This window comes from Rhinolophus ferrumequinum, chromosome 5 (assembly GCF_004115265.2).
Source record: "Rhinolophus ferrumequinum isolate MPI-CBG mRhiFer1 chromosome 5, mRhiFer1_v1.p, whole genome shotgun sequence".
NCBI classification, from domain to species: Eukaryota; Metazoa; Chordata; class Mammalia; order Chiroptera; family Rhinolophidae; genus Rhinolophus; species Rhinolophus ferrumequinum.
The window spans coordinates 52,286,230-52,308,268 of NC_046288.1; the positions used below are offsets into that span (position 1 = coordinate 52,286,230).

Consider the following 22,039-nt stretch of genomic DNA (forward strand, 5'->3'; position numbering starts at 1 on the left):
TGGCACGAAAAACAAAAAGATCAAAAAGCTCTAGGACAATAAAAGAGTCATTTTTCTCTTCCTTAGATAACACATATCCAGACTGCTTTGCCATTAGTCTATAGGTTGTGGATTTAGATATTCAGCATTTGTTATGGCTAAACATCATTATCTATTAATAACCTCTAATGAGAGGAGTTAAATAATCATTTTGTTGAGAACAAAATGTGAAAACACAGCAAAATCCTCTAATTATCTAGTTGATGGCCTTTATCTCTCATGTAAATACATCTGTGTCTATAGTCACAAAACAAAAATACCATAACTTGACGTAAGTTTAGTACAAGACTTTAAAATACTTAGATTATGATTTATTTGAACAGGAAACTAATTGAAGAATTTTACACTATGAATTAAAGAAAGATTAATGCAATATTGCTCAGTATCAAAATCAAGAGGCTTGGATTTTGTTTGATGTTATATTACTGAAGCACACCTAGGTAGTATCAAATAGGTAATTTAAACACTCATGGTGTAATTAGGATTTAACACCAGCCTTGAAAAAACACCAGATTTGAACACTTGACTTTGATATATTTCAACAATACTTAACTTTTCACTAAAGGTTTGAACATCTTTAATGAAAGATTACTCCCAAATTAATTAATGAAAAGAAACCTGAGTCTTCTCGGAAATACTGTACGATGCTTCTTCATTTCAGCCAAAATAGACTCATTGGACTTGGCACTCCAATTTCCAAAACAAAGACATTAATTTTCTGATAAGTAAGCTTGGAATAAACCTATGTTTTGTAACAAAAACTCTTCTTTGAATGATGCTCTACAGTGTAGAAGACTTTCTGTTCAGCAACTTCAATTTCCCAATCACATCGACAGATGACTACAAGGCAACTATTTATTTTTTCCCCCACAAGGAAAACCGAGTGTATGGAACAAAATGTTCCACCATTGAATAAACTGATCAATGTTATGCAGAAGGATGATATCTGCTCACTCCAGAGACAGGAGGTATGTGGCTGATTATGTTATACAGAGTTCTTCCAGACTTGCCATTTGTTTAGCTGCCAGGGCTGGAATTGAGCATAAACTTCAGTCAACGTAAGGGAAGACTATGTATTCTACAATTTAAAATTGATCTCAGTTTCTCCATGACTTTTTCTCCCCTTTCACATAAACTGTATGTCTGATGATAAAGGAAACTGAGGGTAATCAACTACAGTAGGCTAAAACTGACTTGAGATATCAGAAAAATTGTGAGGACATGCAAAAACCCACTGTGTTGTTGATTTCTTTCTGAAATGTTATGAAATGGGCAAATCCCCATACACTGGCAAATACAAAAATTGCTATAAAATTTTTTTCAGCATGGCTTGGCAATGTGCTGAACATAAATTTACTGTGGTACCTATATACTAAGTTGCTGCTGATTTTAATTTTCCAGGAACTCTGATGAACTTAAGAAAATTTAAGGATAACTTGAACATATTTTAATTAAGCGATTTAAATTGTTTTTCTTATTTAAGTTATGAAAACTGGTTAAAAAAATGTAGTTACTATGTATAATAATTAACAAAAAAATTAAGGCTAGCATTGGATTTTTTCCTATAATTCTTGAAATAATAAAAATTTTCTACTAAATACTACTATCTTCTTCTTCAGCTGTTTCGCCACCCTGATACCACATAAACCTCTAATGCCTTTGCTAGTCGTCACAGATATTATATCTATATATTTATTTATATATAGTTTTAATCTATTTATTTATATTTTCATTTGGGAAGTGCTAATTACCCATTTGAACCAGGCTTTTAAAGTGAACCTTTTACTCATACTTGTTTCCTAGAGAAATTATACAAACATCATAAATAAATCAAACACATCGACAGACATATTACAACACTTAGGAACCATGTGCTCCGGAAGGCGCATGCTCCATCCTCACCTGTAGAAGTATGAACATCCCCTGACTGTGTTGTGAGTGAAATGTTCCTGAGTCTTCTCATTGCCAAAGTCCTCCAGTGGGTCTGACCACAGGATGTCGCACATAGGTCCATAAGCAGGTGGTTCTTTGAATCGGTCTAACTAAGAAAAAAAGAAGACAGAGAGCAAAATACTAATCTTTGGAAACTTGGAATTCAGAAAATAGAAGAAACCAGAATTCTGCAATACCCACGTTCCTCTCCCCAACCACAATACAAGGTGAACTGCCCTCTACCTCTCTCCCTGTCTGCTCCCCTCCTGCCCTCCTTCCTCCCCATTCCACTCTTCCGCTCTCTCTCCGACTTTCCTTCCTTCTTCCTTCTGACGAGCTCACTTATTATCTGCTTTCATCTAACCCTTTACGTCCCTCTTGCCTCTTTAATTCTTACTCTCTACCCCTTTTCTCCTTTCTCCTGTTTTCCTTTTTATTTTTCTCTTTTTCCCCTAACTTATTTTCTCCATCCGAGTGTTTTAGTCATTACAGGTTAATGTGATTCTGTGTTTCATTTCTTGAGGAGGAGCTTTTATTTTATCTTTGGGGAAATATCTACTACTGCTTCCATTAAACTGTGACATAGAAATCCGGATGAGAACAACTTATGGTGTTTATACTTAACAATAGGATTTTGAGAACAGATGACTTTCATCTTAAGAGTAGGACTTGCTGTATGATATTTTGTACATTCACTCATTAGGGGCTACCTTGGTTTCTAATTAAAGTATAAGCCTATCATAGTTTACCTTACTGGTAACAAATCAAGAGTAATGATAAGCAGTAAAATAAACCCGAATTTAGATGGTCACTCTTCAGCTCACAGTTCTAAGCTTTATAGTTTTACCTGAAGGCCTCATATGAAATCTATTTTCTAGCTATAAATGTTTAGCAAAGATATATTTCAATTTTAAAAGGTGCATTTGGAAGGTATGAGCAATATAAATGACATTTCACCAACAATTTTATAACACTGTCTCTTTCCTTTAGTTTATTCTGATTTAACTGCAATTAAAAGATTTTTGAAGTTAGCAGATATAGTCTCTTGAAAAGAAAAGTATAAAACAGCTATGAAAACCCATTAAGAATTGATATTCTTCATAGTCAGTACTTTAATATTTTAAAAAAAACCCATAGGGACAGTTGGACAGATGAATATATAAAACAGCCAATTAAATCCTCCCTTTTTCCTGCGCCATAAGGTGACGTAAATCATGGTTTTGCTATACACTATTTTTTTACTAATATCTAAAAAGAATGAAGCAATATTTCACATTTTCAACACCCAATGAAAAACTTCAATAAGACAAGACTATATTTCAGCCATTATGTTATCCATGAAATATTCAGTGCAAGCTTAGACTTGTTTAAGAGATTTAAATAATTTACAGTTTTGGAATAATTCAGTGAGGAAAAATAATACTTGTGCATAAAAATAGTGAATTTCTTTCTGAGAAGTAAGAACTTATTATTATGGGTAGAACAACAGAGGAGAAAAGATTAATATGAATCCCCAGCTTAAGGTTTGGTAAGGCAACCAGAATACAGAATTTATTCTGGAAAAGTTGCAAAGTGCATTCTAAAATTAATACCATCTACAATAAGAATAAGTAACTAAAAGTTCATTAAATAAAGTAAATGTGGTGGAAACTCTTATTGATATATGGCAAAATGCAAACCTAAAAACCATTTTATGGCTAAGTCTAGAGCTTAATGACATATGCGAAAATTGAACATAATATCCGAAACATGCCAGTCCTTGGGGACAGGGGTGATACTGTTAAAAACTGCTTAATTGATGAGAAGAAGTTTAGTTATTTCAAGAATACATCAGATTGTAGAAGAATAAATTGGTTACATTCAAGCAGAAAGAGAACCACTCTATACTTGAACTGCATAGGACTACATTTCAGTGTCCTGTCTCTACGGTACTTTCAACATAGAGCAAATATGAATGCTCTGTGTGCCACAGAACACCAGAAGCAGATGTGTAATGGTGTTTTAAAAAAGAGGACACTGACACACAGAGCAGGAAACAAAGGTTTACTTAATGTACTTTGACTTTAAAAATAAAAATCATGCATGTGCTTTCTAATAGAAAGTAAACACAACATTATTTTTACACTTGAAGACTTGAACCTTAATGACAGAGTATTAAGGTAGAATTTGAATGTTTTACTTCTCTAAATTTAGCTTTTCTTTAAAAATCAATCAACTTCTAAAAGAATATTGAGCATAACCAAAAAGATAATAGATGGCCTCTTCCACTACATGAAACTATCCCATATTATTACATTTTCTCATGAAAAAGTCTATTTCCACATTCAATCTAAGTCATCGGTTTGTTGGCTAAAACAACAGTAATAGCCAAAGTTAAATTAAGTAGAAAAATACTTCTCAAAAAAATTGACTGTTTTTCACCTAGCCACTCAATACAATCAATAGAATATCCTCATTGCCTTTATTAGGTTGTTACTTTATAGTTTTAAGCTGTAACAAATAGATTTTAAAAAATAATAATGTGGACACATTTTAAAGGTCAAGTTGTGATATTTCCCCAAGAGCAAAGCAACATTTTCTAACTATAATAAATAACCATGAATACACAATGGGTTCTGTTTGAAACAAACCAAAGGGAAATGAAAAGGCATATTTTCTTTAGCCATCAAATAGTTTACATTTCCAATGACACATGTCATATGGTAAGATGAAGTTTTTAAGATGAAAACTCTTCCAAGTATAAATATATCTTTCTTTCTAGGTAAAAAAAAAATGAATACAAAAAAGGGAATCACAACCACTTTAAATCGTTTGAATTCAAAAGGATAAAGTTAGTGATAAAGGCAGGGAAATTAATGTCTTCTATTTATTACTAAAGCACACAGAACGATTAGACTTGGAAACTAATAGAACTTACTTTTCTGATATCATCTAAAGTGTTGATCTCTGGAGACAGACCACCGTGTACACACAGGAACTGCTGGTTCATCAGGGCAGCCAGGGGCAGGCAGTCAAAGGCGTCCATACAGGCGTCATAGACACGTTCTGAATACTTTATTTTACCTTTTAACACATCATTTAAAAAAATATTTATTCTCATGATTTCATAGCTAGGATCATTTCATTGAAATGGTATATTTTTGTTGTTTTTTTGTTTGTTTGTTTTTAAATGTTTTCTTGCCAGAATCATATTATTAGCATCTAACTACACACGGCAAAGTTCCAAAACATGAATAAGACTTTTTAAAAGAGTTACATATTAACCTTTCTATCTATTGTTTTTTTTGTTGTTGTTCATATTTTCCCATTTTTAGTAACTTTTTATATAGCGCAGGAGAGAACTTTTGTACACATCCTCATTATTTATCTGCAGATATATCTCAAAAAATATATACACAAACAACTAGGAGACCAACAGAAAGGATGGCGATAAGGCTGGCTGACTTACCTGCCTGAATGATCTTGTAGAAAAGCAGAGGGCAAGACATTCTCTAAAGTTGCTTTGGTATCACTGCACACTGCTTTTCTCTTACCGACTTACAGTTAACATTTTGAGAGAAGTCTATTAATTCATTGAATATAGGACTGAATGACAAAGGCAATTTTAAGTTTCGCTGGATAATGAGGAAAATTAAGAGAGGACGGAAGTCAAATGTATACGATGTACTCCTCACTCCTAGTATGTCAAAAGGAAGAAATCATTTTTAATTTTGTAAAAGCCACTAGAACCTAGTAAATTTACTGGGTCCAACAGGAGAGGCACAAGGTTGAATCTGCCCTCCATTTACTTTTCCTGAGACATCTGAAATTAAAGGGTAGGATTATTATCCCAAACAACAGTAGTCTGGCTCTTTTTAAAAGGTAATTTAATCACGGTTTCTTGGGACAAATGACATCAAATATTCATTCAAATTTTTAGTTCATTTTATAGAGAATTTGTAATTTAAAAAGATTCTAAATTCTCTTTATTCATGCTTAGAAATAAATGTGGAATGACATAAAATAGTGTGATTTTTTTCTAAGTTTTTGACTTTGAAGCAATGGATCATGTTGTAATGTGCTCTTAGTATGGATTAAAATGTATGATTATTTAGGACTTATGGTGTTAAAGGAAGAGACTTGAAATATACTTACATTCTTGTTTAAATGTGAAATACTCTGTTAGATGTCTACATTCGTGATTTCCACGGAGTAAAAACAGTGTTTTGGGGTAAAGAATTTTCAAGGCCCACAAATACAGCACACACTGAGAAAAAAATAAGAATATACAAATAAATATTTTTCCATTATACTTAAGCATCCAATTGCTGACGTATTAGAAAGACATGAACCAAATGTGCTACTATGACCAAAAGTCCCCAGAAGGCTAGGCCTGTATGAGGAGGAATTGAAAATCAAACAGAAACATTACTTTGGTACAAAGCCAAAGTTCATATATACCTAAAATATATACTAAGCATCTATACACCACAAGAAAACCATGGGCTGCACATAGTTTATTGGAAGAAGCCTGAATGAAAATACACTAAAAAGGAAAATATGCTGATATAAAAGCATGGCAATTAATGTCATTAGCAATTAATAAATAAAATAAAGACACCTCTCTATAAAGTAATTTTCTTTTAAATCAGGTAACAGAAATGGAAGAATTGGAAAAGAAAGGAAAGATAACACGTGGAAACAAATACTGACAAGCTCAGGTTGACGTGGATTCTGTCAGTATTCCCCATTATGTTCTCTGTTTCACTAGCCTTCTCCCCTATTACCTTGTCTTTTATTTCAGTGCCGTTGGTATATAAAGCCTTACCTTTTTTGGTTTGTTTGTTTTATATATAAATATAATGAAACTGAAGCCAGGGAATCTCAATACACATGCTGCTAATAGCTACGGGAAACATTTCATATACCTTAAAACTCCCAAATTAGTTACTTGGATGTGGCAGTTGGTGTGAAAATGAGGGCCAACCAGGAATTCACCAGGGTTAGAGTAAACCTATGTTGAACACAGTCTTCCTGAAATGTGCATTAAGATAACGCGATACTCAAGTACTAACATCAATTTCATTATCCTCATCTGGCATTCGTTAAGAACCTACAGGGAACAGAAAACCACGCTTTGAAAACAAGTGTGCTTTTCTCTCTTCATTAAGTTTATGTTGTAAAAGTGAAGCTAAGAAGATACAGAACCACAAAAATATTGAGAAAAGTCTGATTGTGGATGCTAAAATCTGAAACCAAAAGCACACAATATTTACACTTTAATAAAGAGCTTTCCCACATATAGTAAATGCGATGGACAATGTCCGTAGGAAAAAGCTACTGGAAATTCATTTGTTGTGCTACCTGTGAAGAATAATCATGTCTGTCAGCTTATGTGACAATTTACTAAATGAGTGGAAATTAGTATGTGTGAATATACTACCCAAGTTTTGGAGAAAATACTAATTAACAGAAAAAGGTATGTATTATTGTGTTTTTCAAGTAAGATATTGTCTCCAACTATGTAACTGTGATTGAAGTAAGCAAAACTAAAGGGCTGACATCAAATTATGTGTGTGTGTGTGTGTGTGTGTGTGTGTGTGTGTATACACATATATATGTTGCTTTAATTAATTTTCTAATTACCATTTTCTGATTACAGTTATTAGGTAAAGTTCATATGACAAATGATATTATTATTTCTGAAAAGTTGATCAAGTGGCTCATCCAAATAATCCTCAAAGCATCATGAGCTGTTTGTATCAAAGTTCCATGTTATCTTAGTGGGTAGGAAGGTGGCTCAATGAGACTGATTACTATGTATCAGATTTTATCGGTGCACCTACATGTTTTCATAAAAAGAGTTTATGTTATTCAAACTCGTCTCACATTTCAGAGACGATATTTATAAACCATTATTAACACAAATAAGAGAAATATTTTCTATTTAAATTTTATAAGATGTACCTGCATATGAACATTCACATACACACCCATATACACTTACATATAAACATATATACACACCTCCAAATTGGCTGTTAACACTAATTTCAAATAGGAATGAACATATGAAGTCTTTAAAAATTGTATTTGCTTGCTGAAATTGCTATTTAATGCAATCTGTTTATATACTGGGAGAAGACTATATTTGGGCTGAACAGTAGCTACATTTTAAGAAGGTTCTTTTTGTTGTTTTTTTGTTTTTACTAAGAGAATAATATATACAATGAAGTGCACCTATTTTCAATGTACCGGTCAATCTAGTTACATTTCAGCACACAAGAAGGCTCCTTTCTGCCCTCTCCCAATCAATATTCTTTTGGAAATACAACCACAGGTCTAAAGTCTTTAGATAAGTTTTGTCAGTAACAATTTATTTTAAAGCAAATCTTTTATTTCTCCAACTAAAATCTAAAATGCATTTTTTTAACCCTACTCAAATATTACTAGAGAGATCACATTACAGGACCCATATTTTCTTTTTCACCATCTGTTACAGATCCTGTTTTGACATTTTGTACATGGCTTTATCACTGTACCTCTTTCAGAACTGAAATCTCAAAGAGTGAAACAGAAATATTCTATGATGTTCTTATCACACTTATTTTTACCTTTTAAATGAGTTAGTACACATTTAATGTCCCTTATTATTTAATGGATGTAAAGCACCTAGTATATAGTAGCAGTTTAAAAAATATCAGCTTCTTTCCTGTAAATGAGAAGGAAGATAGGAACACAGAAAGAGGGGAAGGAGGGAAGGAGAGGAAGAAGAAAGAAAAGACAGAAAGAGAGAGGGGAGGGGGCAAGAGAGTAAGAAAAGGGGGGGAGAAGAAAGTGAGAGAGAGAGAAGAGGAGGAGGAGGATGGTGAGAAGAAGGAAGACAAAAGGGAGGGAGGGAGGGAGAGAGAGAGAGGGAGAGAGAGAAATAAAGAAAGAGAGAAAGAGCGCAAGAGAGAAAGAAAGAAAACATAACTCAATTTCCAAATTCTTGGCTCAAAATACCCTAAAAATAAGAGTCCTGTTTTCACATTTATTTCCTTCTCCCCTGTGGCAAGAATAAAATATCTTCCCAAACACTGAATAAAACCACAAATGCAGCCAATATGGAAGAAGTGGCATGGTAAATGAAAGGGCAAGGGTGGATTGGAGATGGAGCCCTGCCAGCCTTCACCCTCAACATCTGGTGGGAGAAGCTGCCAAGCACAACAGTTTTGCTGGCAACTATTTTGCCATTTAAGTTCTAACGTTTTGGAGAGCTGAAGCTCTTAAACAAAATCATAACCTGGTATTATTTTTAAAAAGGAAAGTCTCTTGTAAAAAATTTATCACAATCACTAAGCAATGAAATAAAAATCAGCTAAATAATTGTTTATTTTCATCTACGTGGTATCAGATGGCTAATTTGAGTAAAGTTTTCACTTAATGAAATGGTTAAGGTGGAAACAGAGGCAGGTTATGCTGGCCTTTTTGCATGGTGCATGGTGAGATGTAAATTAGGTGCACTAATCACTTTCAACTGGACCTTGACTGTCTTTCCAGTCGTACTCTACCATTGAACTATTAACAATTTAAAATTAGTTTAGGTAGTTCAAATGAAAGATGGAGCATCCTCTACCTTTTCATGAATTTTCATCATAAACATAGTTTTCTCCTATTTAATTTGTCTGTTTTCCCCTATGAAGCAACACTAAGGATATCATTTTCTTTATCAGTTTAATTGGTTTGTTGATAATAGTCGTGCATTGATTTACTTTGTAATTCATGACTTTTAATGAGTATTCTTGAAACCTTGCATAAGGGAGTAAAGAAGAAGGTAAAATAGGAAGCAAGCAAGTAAAAAAGAAAACAGTTTCAAATATGTATCAATAAGCTGTCTAAAATAACTCTCCAGACTGTGACATATTTCCAATAAAAAATGCTCTCTCTCAATCATAAGACAATTACGTGAAGGACGTGCCCTGATTGGGAAAAGATCCAAACTCCTGAAATGTCAAATGTAGCTCCTTTAAGACATCGTCTGCCTGGTCTGACAGGCACAGGCACGCAGAGGCAGCATGGAATAGCCCTGCACTGTAAAGGAGACAGCCATACACACTTTCCTCCTCGTGTCTGCGGCATTGCTCTGTCACCTAACACCACTCTGCATCGTTTGCTTGTTATTCTCAGGCAGAAGCATGGAACATTGCTTGATGTGCTGTGGTTCATTCTAGTCTATGAGTTCACAGCTAATAAACACAACTCTTCGTGCTTAAACGTGTTTGAGGCCTGGGCTGAGATCTGGATGTAAGTACAGCAGGGGGGCGAGCTTGCTGCTAAGCTCCAGGCAATGCCGGGCAGAAAGGGAGCCTGAGGAAGTGAATAGAAGGAAACAGCTGTGTGTGCCTGTTTGCAATTCTGTTTTTCCCTGCGTTCTCAGACAAATACACTCACACATGGACCTATATATACACATCTGCTTGATCAAAGAGATCAGGTACTATAATGCAATCACCAGAAAGAGGATGGTATTTGGTGTGAGACAAATTATTACCCCAAACAAAATTACTCCTTTCATCACTCCTCAAAAGCTTGCTTGTTTCATTTGGGCTAACTTTGTGGGGAATGGTTTCTAACCTTGGCAAAAAGAGAAGACAGGAGAGAGGCAGGGAGCTAGTATACAAAATGAGCTCTATGCACTGCTCAGAGTACATTACCGAGTGCCTGTAAATACTACCCAACATAGACTGAATGTAATCTGAACCCACTCTTCAAAGCTGATTTGGTAAAAATTAAACTGAAGTGCTCTTCTTTGTCCAGAGAACAGCCGAAGGAAAATACCTGCAGTGGTGCCCTAAAATTTTGAGATGAATCAAGAAACTTTGAAGCCTGTTCTGATACCGTTTTCCCTGAAAATAAGACCTAGCCGACGGACAATCGCTCTAATATATCTTTTGGAGCAAAACTTAATATAAGACCCGGTATAATACAATACAATACAATACAATACAATACAATACAATATAATAAATAATACCGGGTCTTATGTTAATTTTTGCTCCAAAAGACACATTAGAGCTGATTGTCTGGCTAGGTCTTATTTTTAGGGAAACAGGGTAATATATGTCACTGAGCTCTTATTTTAGGATTTTTCTTAAACCAACAGCATTTTACTCAGAGAATATTTTATAGTGAATGCTGTGACCTTCAGCATATTATTGGTGGGGAGAGGGCTGTGTGTGCATGTTTGCAAATGCATGAGCAACTGTGAGAGTGAGTATCCATTTCTGCATTCCTGATGTGTGCATTTTTTGTGGTTCTTTTACTGAAGACACTGCCGAGGCATGGGGTGCAGTGGAAAGAACACACACTTTGAATCCCAGCACTGCCATTTACTTTGTGTGTGACTCTCTGAGCCTAGGTTTCCAAACACATAAAAGAAAGACATTTATATGTTCCTTGCAGAGCTGTGAGGAAAAAAATGAGACCATTTATACCTTGCAAACAATAGTGTTCACAGCATGCAAACAATGCCAGCGTCCTTAATCCATAATAAAAAGCCCCAAAGTATTCTCAGTAAGTATATTTTACATAAATGTCTATTCTGTATAAAGTATGACAATATCACTGAGCCATCCCAAAGTCCCTCAAAGGTCACAGTTTAATTAAAATGGATCATTTTTACATATGAGGCCATCATATTTTTCGTCATTTCTGTATTCATGTGGCAAGTCCCTGGAGCTGTACTCTCAGACTCCTGGAGCTTAATTAAAGAGCTCTTTTTGATGATGGGGACTCTGATATATACATCTCAGAACTTTCAAATGTCCTATGATACCTACATTTGATATGTCACCAACATTTGCTTTCATTCTTTGATCCTTTGCTGGAATTTTAAAAGGTGCGTATTACACGGAATATAACAACTTTCATAGTTCAAACACCTAGATTAATTGTATACTAAGAAAAACCTGCTGGAGAACAAATTAGTGATTACTGCTTCTCAACTTCTTTACTTTAAAGAGAGTTCTAAAAAGCTCTAATTAGGGAGAGTTTAGGCAATCGCAAATGGATTGAGGCCAGAGAGTCAGAAGACTGAACTCTTCAAGTAAATAAATAAAAGGTAAATAAAGACCAATAAGATTAAGAAATATTAAAAAATGGAATTGATGAGATAAAGAAGTCCAACTGTGCCATTGTTAGTCAAGCAACACATGATTTAATGCTTTATCTTTCTTACTAAATTAATAAGAAACAGTTTAATTTTTTAAATTAGGTCTTTAATTAGGTAAAAAACAAAGTTGCCAAATTAAGGTAAAAATCACAAATATTATGATATTAAAAAAATTTCCAACATAACATTCCATCATTTGGCTGATAAAAATAATCACTCCCAACAGGGTAGTCCTGGGCATCCCTTGCTTTAGAAGGTAAACTTCAAGGAAAGTAGAATACCTATTTCATTTATCCTCAGAACCTTTCATAGGAGCATATAAATGTTCAATAAATAAGATGAATTTTAGAGTTATTAAAATAGTTTTTTTAAAATATTTACCTAGACTCCATATAACCCTAAGTTAAGGGAAGTAGCAGAAGCTCTTTACCTCCCCTGCTGTTTTCTGCCTATTGCAGTCTTTCTTAAATTTGGCTACACATTGAATCACCTGTAGTCATATGAACAAATCGGGTCCATGGGATGCAAGTTGAAGTGATTGTGACACTTCTGGGAAACATCCTTAAATGAGAGGACAAGCCCTTCTCTTTCCATTTTCCTTCTAGCTGAATGTAATGTAGGAACATGATGTCTGAAGCTGGTGTAGTCCTTTTGGGTCATGGGATTGTCTTGGGAATGAGGTCATACACATCAGAGCAACAAGGCAGAAAGAGCCTGGGCCCTGGCACCATGTTTGTCACACCAGCCTGGTCTGCCCATCTGTAGGCTTTTACTGGAGAGAGAAATAAATTTCTATCTTGTTCAAAACACCATTACACAGGTTTGTTTGTTGGTTTCTTCTTTTCTTATTCTTGGCAGATATGAGCCCTAATGTGATACAAAGGACTTAAATGTACCCAATCACACTTCCCTGACAAAGTGGTCAAGTTAGCCCATGAATAAGGTTTATGAGGTTTGCTAATTTCTTTCTCTGTACTTTTCTCACTTGATTTCCCTCCAAGCTAAATCTTACTTGTTCTTTGACTTAGTCTTCCCCGGCCACGTGTGTGCTCCCAATAGTCTCTCACTTTTCTACATGCCAATGGCAATTATTTTCTGTACCTACTTTATCACAAGATTTTAATAATCAGTTCAAATAATAAGTTAATCCCAGATGACCACCTATTCTAGGCTACTGATTCTATATAGCTTTTATTTATAGTTATATCTTCCTACCTAGGTTTAGTTTTTTAGAGAGCAAGGATATATATATTTCTTCAAGTTCTCTACAGTCCTCATCATAGTGGATATATATTTTATATGCTTGATAATATGTGTCTGCCAAATGGAAGAAATTCCAAAAATGTGCTTTTTCCTCTTGGATTTATTTACCAATACCACCTCCCTTTCCCTTATCATCATGAATAAACGTGTGATCCTTAAATGAAGAAAGGATTAATATTTTGATGGAAATATTATATATATATATATATATATATATATATATATATAAATATTATATATATATAGTCAGTAAATCAAGGTAATTGAGTAACCAAAAAACAAAGTTAGTATGTTAGTTTTAAAAACAAAAGCTGTTTAAGAGAGTGACATGTTTTCCAACATTAAATATTCCTATAGTAAATCAAATATTATGATGAAAATTTACAAACCTAGAATCTGTTTTATACAACTATTATAAATATATGTCATTGGTGTGAGACAATGTAAATTTGAATTGTCTTTAATTAAGAAAAATTGATGTTCTTTTTAATGCTTTTCTTCCAAGAACACTTATAATCTCAGCTACTATAGCATGAGCTCTGTTTTTTTTACAACTTATGCCTATTTCAACCATTTTTTAAAATAAATTTGAATGAGCTCTTTCTACGTATGACAACCATGTTAAGCACGAGGAAGAACAAACATGTTAATAAAACAAGATCCTTGCCTTTATTTTGAATGTAATTTCTACTTACTCGAAGCAGATGCAGATGGGAGGCTAAGGAAGAACCTCTACTCACAGGTTATCTGTTTTGTTTTAATTAATGAGTTTGACAAATTCCCCTAGTTAGATGACAGGTGTCAAAAAAACAAAACACAGCACTTGTAAGCATACTCACATGTACACACATGAACAAAGGAACACACTTGCACTTCACTGTCAATTTACAAAGATAACTTATTGTCTCATAATTATAAGACATAACCATGCAAACACATTCCTGCTTATTAAATCAACTTTGATTAGTTCTGAAAAGGAAATGGAATTACCTAATGTAAATGTTAGCATCATTAGCCATTTCCTTAGCATCTCTATACATGAAAAAGGATATGTAAATCAACTGATAATGGCATATGTAATATCTCCAGACTAAGTGTATTAAAGTTCATGGTTATAGACTAGGGATTTCCTTAAGGCAATAAAATTTACAACTTTTATTTTACTAAGATACTGTTGATCCATTACTGAGCAGCTAAAAAGAAATGATATGACTTACTTCAATACTGAAGTATCCTCTGTCAACATAGTCCCCTAAGAAGAGGTAGCGAGTGTTGGCAGGAGATCCCCCCACTTCGAAGAGCTTCATCAAGTCAAAGAATTGTCCATGAATGTCCCCACAAACTGAAAGAAACAAAGAAATTCATTTTACGGTCACATTATGTTCAGACTCTGAACTAGATAATAAAATTATACAATTTTAAAGCCAGAAAGAATTTTGAGGTCATCTTAGCCAAAAAATTCTTTTGCAAAACAGGAAAATGAGACAGAGATTCCAAAGTTAATTAGTGGCAAACCTGGCTCTAGTATCCAGGTCTACTAATTCACTGGATTGACTGGAAAAATAAAGATAATAACAACAATAATGGCTACTACTGTTGTGCATTTAACAATTCCACATCAGACATTGTGCTAAGAAATTTATACACATTTTCTAATTTAATACTAACAATGTTGTGGGATAGACGTTTCCTTTTGCAGATAAGAGGTGAGGACAATAAAGGTTCAGGAATTTGACATAATCTATATACAACTGAAGGCTGACTGTATCACTACTAAATGTTTCTGCTTCCTGAAGAAAAAAAAACCTGTTGATATGTATCATAAAAACTAGTTAATTGAATCTAAAATGCCATCAATTATAAAACACATAATATATTTAAAAACATATCATTATACTATATACCACTAAGAAAGAAACAATTAAATGTAAACGCTAAAAGACCATTTTTTATAAGATGCACTCTAATATCAGATGTTAAATAATAAAAAAATAAATCATGAAATTAAAAAAAAAAACAGTACGAAAAATTACCAGGAATTCATATTTAATTTTCTCATCTTCTCTTTCAAACCAAAATTCTTGAAAGAGCTATGTAGTCTCTTAAAAAACCACTTATTCAGTACTTGCTATTTCACTTACTATTTTTCAAAGCTCATATACACACACACACACACACACACACACACACACACACACACACACACACACCCGTTATACAAGTAAAAGAGCTAAGAGAGGTTATGTAGCTAAGAGAGGTTATGTGGCTAGGCAAGGTCACTGTTAAACATGGATGATCCAGGGTTTAAATTCAGATTTGCCTAAGTTAAATCTTTTGTTGTAAACCACATTATAATGTTTTTAATATTTTATGTTTTATATATGTAAACATATTGACTATTTTATAATGATTCTGCAATTAAATGATGAACATCACTGGCTGTTTCTTGAACACTAAGAGATCATAGAATGAATGTATCAGTGAATACTGTCTTACCTTACTGGGCTATTGAGAATTAAATATGTTACTATTGTAATGGGTGGAGAAGAGGTCCTAGAACCTAATATGAACTTGATAAATGTTATATCAAAGTGGTATTTCAAAATAGTTGTATCTAACATATCAACATGTCCAAGAAAATGGGATTTTAGTGCTTGGAGGAAGGAGGGAAAGGCATCCTGGAGCATCTTGTTCACCTTTCTCACCCTTCCTATCCATTCTTCTCTTTTTGATCCCTCTATTTTAATTCCTGGCCATGGCTAAAAATTCAAGGACAATTATTTTTTATTTCTCTATGTCAATGACATAAATACTAAGGCATTAATTCAGGTTGTGGACTATGGGTTAGAAGTCAAGTGATTTTTAGCAACTGACATACAACTGTAGCGTAATCTGGCAGCCAGAATTACAAAATTTTACAAATAAATAGGCTCTAGGCAATGCAAACATTAAGGATATGTTTTCTTTTTTTGGAGTACAGAAGTAGATTATCATAAATGCAATTTTATAAAAACTGAAAAGCGAGCTCTTCTTTCTGGCCTATAATAACTATGTGAAAAGAGATAATCTCAATGATATACTAGATCAGTGCAATTATTGGATCTTACTTGATGATATAAAAAAGCAGAGCAATTGCTATAAACTCAGCATGGAAAACAAAATACCATGAAATCCAGTTACTTGTATGATGGCCCCATTATCCCTCACTTTACCTTAGAACGCCCACAATTCAAATCATGCTTTTACAGTAAGGACCAATTATGATAACGTTTAGCAAAGGAAAACAACTTCCACATGTAATTATAAACAAATTCAAAGCTGAACAAAAGAAAACAGTAACTCAAATAAAATATATCCGAAGAATGGAGAGGTATTTTATTAGGACACTAAAGGATTTCCCAGATCAGCTTAAGATAAAGCCATTCTAGTTAGTTACCATCCCATTCACCCGTCTTGTTCCCTAGAGGCCAGTTTTTTCTGTCTCAAAAAAGCCAAGTTTCTTTTTCCCTTGGGTTTTCACAGGCTGACTCCTTTTCATCCATTAGGTCTCAGCTACATGGCACACGGGCAAGGAGGTCTTTCTTGACCACCTTAAATAAAGGAGCTATCCCTCTCTGAAATCATTCTTCATCCGCTTACCTTGTTTTACTTTCTTCACAGGAATTATCTTGATTTATTTGCATGTGTATTCCTCCCTTGATTCTCCCCATTGGAGTATAACCTCTAAGAGGTTGAGTAACTTATCAGTCTCGTTCACTGTATCCCCAGTGTCAAGAACTGTGCCTACCACCCAGTAGGTACATATGAAACATGTGCTGCCCCAGGATTCTTCCAGTAGGTCTGTGCTGTGCTTAATTTAGAAATCCATGAACTAAGACGTCAGAGATTTTGAGGTGCCCTTGGGATGGGCAGAGATGGATGACAGGTCTGTGGAGTTTGCTTTGATGGAAGCCAAAGGCTTTCAACATGTCTGAGATGGTGCTTGTTTTAAGTCTTTAAGTAACACCTTTCAAAACAATGTTCAAGACTGGAGTAGGATGTGGGGTACCCACACATCGTATGGTGATTTCCTCACCTGGTACTACATCAGAAACACCTGGGGAGGTTTTGAAACTACAGGTTTCTGGGCTCTGAATCAAAATCTCTCTTCTCATGATGTGTCCAAAGTAGGGCAGTTTCAGTTTTGCCATTTTTGCCTCCAGAGATGTTTCAAGCTTAATTTGCTCTAGGACACACCTCTTCACCTTCTTGGCAGTCTTGGGTATCTGTAGAGCTCTCCTCCAACACCATATTTCCTATGCATCAGTTGTTTTTTTTTCCTTATCAGCCTTCTTTACTGTCCAACTTTCTCATCTGTACATACCGTGTTTCCCCGAAAATGAGACGTAGCTAGACCATCAGCTCTAATGCGTCTTTTGGAGCAAAAATTAATGTAAGACCCAGTCTTATTTTAATATAATGTAGCTTATTTTAATATAAGACTGGGTCTTATATGATATGACATATGATATGATATGATATATGATGATATCAGACCGGGTCTTATATTAATTTTTGCTCCAAAAGATGCATTAGAGCTGATGGTCCAACTACGTCTTATTTTCGGGGAAACACGGTAGTAACTGGGAATAACAGGATTTGGATGATCTTAGCCTTAGTCTCTAATGACATAGCTTTGTTCATGAAGATCTTCCTAATTCACTCATTGCTGTGCTTCCAAGTCTCAGTCTTCTCTTGATTTCTTGGCTGCAATCTCCATTTGGATTGATGACTAAACCAAAGTAAGCTAAATTTATTAACAATTTCAATATCTTCCTTGCCTATGTTAAAAATGTGTATTTCTTCTATAGTCATGATTTTTGACATCTTGATGTTCAAATGCAGTCCTACTTTGGCACTTTCTTCTTTCAGTTCCATCAGAAGTCATTTCAAATTGCTACTTTCTGCCAGTAAGATGGTGTCATCTGCATATCTTAAGTTATTTATATTTCTTCCACTAATTTTCATTCCCCCCTCTCACGAGTCTAGCCCAGTTTATCATACGATAATGTTCTACATACAAATTTAAAAAATAGGGAGTTAAAATACACCCTTGTCTGATATCTTTGCCTATAAGGAAACCATACGACCTCTTCATATTCTGTCCTGACAATGGTTTCCTGTACACAATACAGGACCAACACATAATCATCAATACATAACCACAATACAAGACCATCATGCAAGACTAACAGCACTTCTAATCTCTCTGAGGAGCAATCCATGTGACTGAACATGCTAAAAAAGTTATGTCTTCAATAGATTATTAACAGAACTGTACACATTTCCATCAGAAATGTATAGAATTATGGCATTTAATGAAATGAGCGCACCAAAAATAATAAAACATAATGTTTTGTTTTTTCTTCTGGATCACTGCTACCCTTACCCATTGGCAACATAATGTGCCACAACATGATGGTTGTTTTTATCCTGGAGAAGTAAGAACCACCAGGTACACTGAGCTGTTGAATCTATTTGGTGAGACAGTGGCAATGTTGTCATTATCTCCTTCTGGGTTTTTTCCCTAAATGAGGTGACTAAGTTGGTTTTGAATATGGCTACTCTAACATCCTCAGGAAAACCAAATGGTGCAAGAGTGACTAACGTCCTGCGATGCTTACACACTTCTTACATTTCTCTCTTCTATTAGCAGGAGACACACAAATTGTGCCAAAATAATCAACTGCTAAGTGATACCTAAGCAAACAATTACTTTTGAGTAATTGCCTTTTAATATCATTTTCTTCCTTTGATGACTCTAGCCCACATAAAATAAAACAGTATTGGAAATGATTCTCACACATGAATGGAGCCAACGACTTTTGATCCAAGTCGTCTGAAGGGGAGTACAGAATTTTGAAGTAGAAAACAGAAAATAACATACAGAAAGAATTTTGTATTTCTTAGGGAAGGGAATAGTCTTTATTTCTAATGTCATTGCTGGCGACCTAGTTATTGAGCTTTGAAGTCACAGGCATAGGGGGTTCAAGTATATATAAACATGAATGAATGTGCGTATGCGTGTGTGTTTGTGTGTGTGTGTAAAGCCACCCACCACAAAGGAGGAATTATTTGGAGATTAGTGGTCAGTATAGCAGTTAGGGAGTCATTATACAAATTGAAGACTTTACTTGCAGTAGATTAAAGCAAAGTAGTGCTAAAGAGAAATGGCAATAAACAGCTGGGGCAGTTAACAACGGGCTCTTTGTAGGGAGCTGAGTAAGCTGGACAATGAAACAGTCACGGAGCAAGTCTGAGAGTACCTAAAACCAGCCTAAGGAGAGAAGATAATGGCCAGCGCATTGAGGACAAACAAGCCCTTCAGAAAATAATCTCAGGCTGAGGAAGGAGGAAGTTGGAAGGATAACCACAACCAGGTCCGAGCTTTCCCTTATATTCCTGACTAGAGAAATGCTGGTAACTCTCCAATGCGAAGGGATAGGTGTTCAAAACAACCACCACGCAAATATCGGATGTGTAATTAGATATGCATGTCTAAATGAATTTAGTGAATCTGCAAATAAGTATATCCATTATAAATTATTTTTTTGAAAGAATTCCATTGTTTCTACATTCACATTGACAATGAAATTACTACATTAGAAAATGTAAACAGTAGGCAGTATTGAACATACTAGGATGAAATCCAGTATGACTGCTATGAAGCTGATAGCTTCTGGAAAACTCTGATAAAACTGCCATCCTACTGGATAGTAGACATATTTTTAAAATGTAATATAAAATATATACTTTCATATTAAACACTTAAAATAACTTTTAATTAATGCTCAGACTTACACACTTGGTCTTATTTATTTGGCTATAAAAAGGAAATACATCAAAGAACATCATTGGGTCAATTTCTTGCTAACGCTAAGCAAAAATTTCATAATATCATAGAATTCCAGGTTAAAGAAAGTTTATACAAATTAGGATGCCTGGGAATAAAGGAGTAAGTTGTTAAAAAAAACAAACAAAAAACTATCAAACAATAAATTGCAGATGAAAAATAGATTTTTAATGGACCAACATGCCAAAGTTGCATCAGTACTATGATTTAGAAGTCAAGTGCTTTTAATTTTTGACTCACTATTTATTTTTCTACAAAGACCTTTTAGTTCCTCCAAAATACTGGCTTTTATCATCTTGGAAGACTTGCATGAAATAGAATAACTTCTTCTACCAGTTTTTCCAGTTTATACTAAACTAATAGATTGTAATTTTTCTTTTAGAAAAGACATTACTGAATCGCTGAGCAATTTTCATCATTAAAGTTCCATTCTACTTTCAGCTTTATTTAATTCAAACCAATATTTTTCCATAATAGCCACATTTTCCCAAGAAAATAAAATTTCTAATGTTAAGGCACTATCATTATGTCTAATTCCCAGCATGAGAGGATTAATCTATTCAATTTATTGGTTTGGTTTTTGAATGCCCTATCTGCTACAACGTTTTCTTTTCCAAAGTCTGCAATTTTGCAGAGAAAGATCTTGTGTTTAGAGGTTTTGTTAGAGGTTATACACAGTGGGTACACAAGTACATACTGGTATCTGTTTTCCACTGTTGATAATCCAGGCTTGTGTAATCTTTAGTGGATGATAAATTCAAGTACAAAATAGTCAGCCCAAATATATGTAGTTTATTAGCAGAATGTGTAAACTTCTGAAATTAGGCAATTACTGAGATAAAAGTAAGTTTTATTACAGCATTCACTTACCCTTAGAAATCTTCAATTGTAAAATAAACTAACCAACAAAAAATAACAGGGGTTTAATTCACGAAAGAGGTACACTTCAAAATAATATTTTCCCATGCTGAATATTATTTTTCAAATGTTAAACATTATGAGGTACTTTGTAAAAAACAAAATATAGATTTTTTAACCAGGGCACTGTTGTTTGCTAGCATCAAACAATAACAAAAACTCTCTAAATCAAATAAAAGTTTGCCAAACACCAAAATTTCAAGCATTTTAAAAGAAAAAAGAAACTATGAAATTAAACACAAAACAATAATAGCATCAGTACAGATTAATCGCAATAATTTCAAACATTTATTTATATTTATAATGCTGTTTTACAAAGACAAACTGTTAGCTGGTGTTAATAAGAAATGTTAACAGGACAACTGAAAAAACAAGAGCAGAATATATTGTAGATTACAATAGATTAATAAAAAGCACAACAATCCAGTAGTACTAAGTCCTTCATGAAGCCCTTAGATCTCAATTAATAACTATAACCAGATGGAAAGAAACTAGAATAGTCTGCATTTTAAAACCGATTTTATAGGACCAAACATACACAGCACCACAGTGTGTCCACAGTACATTCCAATCAATAGAGAAATAAATTGTTGAAACTTATGTTTATCTTGTTTTTATCTAAGGGTGAGTGTTCTCACCATTGAGATTATTTTTTGAATTTTTTTTTTTTCCCTTCATGGGATGAATGCTTTACAAGATTTTGTTTACTGGAAGAACTTAATGTATTAAACAAGAATGCATTTTTTTTCCATCTGTTATCATGATTTTTCCATTTCAGCAACAATCCAGATTTTAAGAAAATGCCTAATTATTAAGGATTCGTAGTAACATTACAGAACTATTTAAGTCATAGTCATGGCTGT

The 22,039-nt window shown here is 34.1% G+C and overlaps 1 protein-coding gene across 2 annotated transcripts in view; it reads right to left on the minus strand.

The window, feature by feature from the left end:
• The window catches only part of PPP3CA (protein phosphatase 3 catalytic subunit alpha), a 294,361-nt gene that overhangs the window by 60,631 nt on the left and 211,691 nt on the right, over positions 1-22,039 (minus strand). For both annotated transcript variants that reach the window (XM_033105697.1, XM_033105698.1), the window contains exons 3-6: positions 14,584-14,708; positions 6,106-6,217; positions 4,889-5,034; positions 1,942-2,081 (exon numbers count right to left, since the gene is read on the minus strand). In XM_033105697.1, coding sequence (XP_032961588.1) covers positions 1,942-2,081; positions 4,889-5,034; positions 6,106-6,217; positions 14,584-14,708 — 523 coding nt within the window. The remainder of the gene's footprint in view (positions 1-1,941; positions 2,082-4,888; positions 5,035-6,105; positions 6,218-14,583; positions 14,709-22,039) is intronic.